This window comes from Buceros rhinoceros, unplaced genomic scaffold (genome assembly GCF_000710305.1).
Source record: "Buceros rhinoceros silvestris isolate BGI_N320 unplaced genomic scaffold, ASM71030v1 scaffold11064, whole genome shotgun sequence".
NCBI lineage: Eukaryota > Metazoa > Chordata > Aves > Bucerotiformes > Bucerotidae > Buceros > Buceros rhinoceros.
The window spans coordinates 55,750-58,526 of NW_010406505.1; the positions used below are offsets into that span (position 1 = coordinate 55,750).

A 2,777-nucleotide genomic window follows, 5' to 3' on the forward strand; every position below is an offset into this window, starting at 1 on the left:
CCCTTACCCCCACCGCCCCCTGCCCTGGCTCCCAAGGGGGACACCCCAGTGTGGCGGGTGCCAACCGTGTCCGGTTCCCTCTCTCCCAAGTTCATAAACAAGCAGTTGAAGAAGAAAGGTCATAGCAGCACCCACAACGCCCTCGTGTCAGAGCTCAAAATGAAGTTTGAGAAGAGGAATGCAGCTATGGGTGAGCCCCACATCTAGGTGCTCTTGGCAGCCCCCAGGGACTGGGGATTGCGGCTGCGCCTGGATATGTTTATGTGCTGTGGTCTTCTCCACACCTGTCAGAGCCCTGTGAGCAGAGAGCAGCTCCTTGCTGTGATAGCCACCCCTCACCTTCTGCAAGAATTACACGCTACAAAGTCTCACACACACACACGCACCCCCTGCCATAGTGAACACTGCGGTCTGTCCAGACGTGACTGCAGTTCCTTCAGCTCGTGTCCCAGTGCTGGTCGCTCCCTGCAGCTGACTGACCAGGGTGCTGAGTACCTTCACACCAGCCACAGTCTCCCCCAGTGAATCCCCCAGGGGATTCAGGGTGACCCCATCTTGAAGGTCCCTACCCAGAGTCCTGGTTTTCAAACAAGCCGCTCTGCAGCCAAGGCACTGGAGGATGATGCTGCTTCTCACCTGGTCTGGCAGGTGTATTTGAGGTGTCCAAAAAACCCGTTGCTTCAAATCCCAGACCTGATTTTGAAGGTGTTGGCCTGGCACCGAGTCAACGTACAGCAGCGATGCTGCATCCAGAGCTGGTACCTGCTGTCCTCAGGGCACGATGCGCTTTGCAGGCACTGGTGGAGCAATGTGCTGGTGGCCTGAGCACCCTCACCCCCAAAAGGTAAGTGGGCAGGTTTGGAGAAGTTCTTCCTTTTCCTGCAGCTTGTGCTGGGTTTTGCCAGAGTATGTCGGCATGATGCTGCGCTTTGCTTCTGCCCTGGACTTGCCTGCTCCTCAACCTGCCCTGGACCAGCTGGGGCAAGCTTCAAGAGCAGAAGTTCAACAGCAGCGCTTGCTCAATACTGCCTCTTTCTGACACCACGTACCTGAATGAGGGGGACGCCAGTGGGAGAAGGACACGATCAAAGCACCAGAGAAGATAAGGTGGAAACTGAGAGAAAAATTATAAGTGAAAAATACAGACAAGTACTGGAAAGTCACATATGTTGGTCTGGAAAGATCATCGGGTTTTGTATGCTGCTAGCAGGAGGTGTCGGAGCATGTATTTCATCACCTCTCCTGGCTTGCTCTAGGGACTGGTGATTGCAAAAGGAGGTTTCCATAAAATAGTCTGGTTTATGTGACAGCAAAACGTTACCGAAGGCAGAGTGCTATTTTTTTCCCCACAGGATCTACCCCGCAGCTTCTCCCTCATGTTTGTTTCTGAGGAGATGTTTTTCAGCTGGGCCTGGCTGTTACCCATCCCTCGGTGGGGACCCTCAGGCACCCTCTGCCTGAGCCCTGGCCCCACAGGGCAGTTGTGCCGTGGCGGATCAGCACATGAACAACAAGATAGGGAGCACGCCCAACAGGAGAGGACACTGTGTATATTCAAGGGGTTTATGAGACTCTCTCCAGCTGTTGTTTCAGCTGGAGCAGCAGACCTGGCCCTCAGGGGCTCCACTCACCACAGTAGCTGGTCTAGGTCCTTTTGTTTGCACCAGGACTTCATCACCTTAGGGGACAGCTGGTTGAAAAAGTTACCCACTTACAGGGAAAATCCTGTATATTTTAGCATCATTTCAACCCACCTAGAAGCCAGAGGATGACCATGGCTCTGATTGGCCAGGAGCTGTAGCCAAGAGGCGCAGCAGAGTCCTGGCTCATGGCCGTAGCAGCAACGCTGCTCCCAAAGCCTCTCCTGCTGCGTCTTTCCTTTCCTCCACCGTTTACCTGCTTACCCCTCCTCCTGGGGCTGCATGGCAGGAGGCCCTGGCTCTCATAGTCCGCCTCGTCCTTGTCCTCCAGCAGTGAGCTGGTGGGACATGCAGCCCCCGGCCTCACTCCTGCTGCCCTGCGCAGTCACACAGCCTCTGCTGGTTGTGTCTCCGCCAGGTTCTGCAGCGGTTCCTGAGGTACCAAAAGGTCGTGATTTATTCCCCGTGCTACTGTTCTCCCCCACGTTGTGTTCATGACAGTATTCGCTGTTTGTTCTCCAATGAGGAAAGCCTATAAAAAACATTCAATTAAGTGAGATTTAACAGGAATTATAGGCTTATAGTCTTAGAGATTATATTTAAGAGGGAATAGAGATGTTTTATTACTATGTTGTGAGACCTTTTTTCCAGTTGCTCTGTATTTCAACATCAAGGTTGGTTGTTTTCTTTTTTATAAATAAAAAAGACCTGCAAAATGTCCTTCTGTGTGTGGTGTGCTTCTGCTAGCAACAACGCCTTGTCAGGGCTCCTTATGTGACCTCATGGGCACAGCCAGTCAGATGGCTGGCTTGGGTAACCAAACAGCGTCTTGTGCGGGCCACAAGCCAGGAGAGGAGCTGTGAGGTTTGGGGGCAACGCCTCGAAGGAGAGGAGGACAGAAGCAGGCCACTCCTTATAGGCTGTGGTTCGTTTTTCACTCCCCCTCACACACAGCCCCATGTTGGTCCTCCAGCAGCATCACCTCATGCCTGACCCCATGTGCACCATCTCCCCAGGGGTTTCTTTAGGACAAGGTCGTCCTGCTGCTCATCCAGCTGCTTCTACCCCTTCCTCAGCCCTCCAGCCTCCATCACTCACGCCGCAACTGCACATCCCCACAGCCGGAGCCTGGCACTC

The 2,777-nt window shown here is 53.6% G+C and overlaps 1 protein-coding gene across 1 annotated transcript in view; it reads left to right on the forward strand.

Annotated features, from left to right (window-relative positions):
* CDHR1 (cadherin-related family member 1) overlaps positions 1-207 on the forward strand; it is a 32,446-nt gene extending 32,239 nt beyond the window's left edge. Inside the window, exon 18 of the mRNA XM_010134123.1 lies at positions 5-207. Within this exon, the coding sequence (XP_010132425.1) occupies positions 5-207 (203 nt within the window). The remainder of the gene's footprint in view (positions 1-4) is intronic.
* The last annotated feature ends 2,570 nt before the right edge of the window (positions 208-2,777 follow it).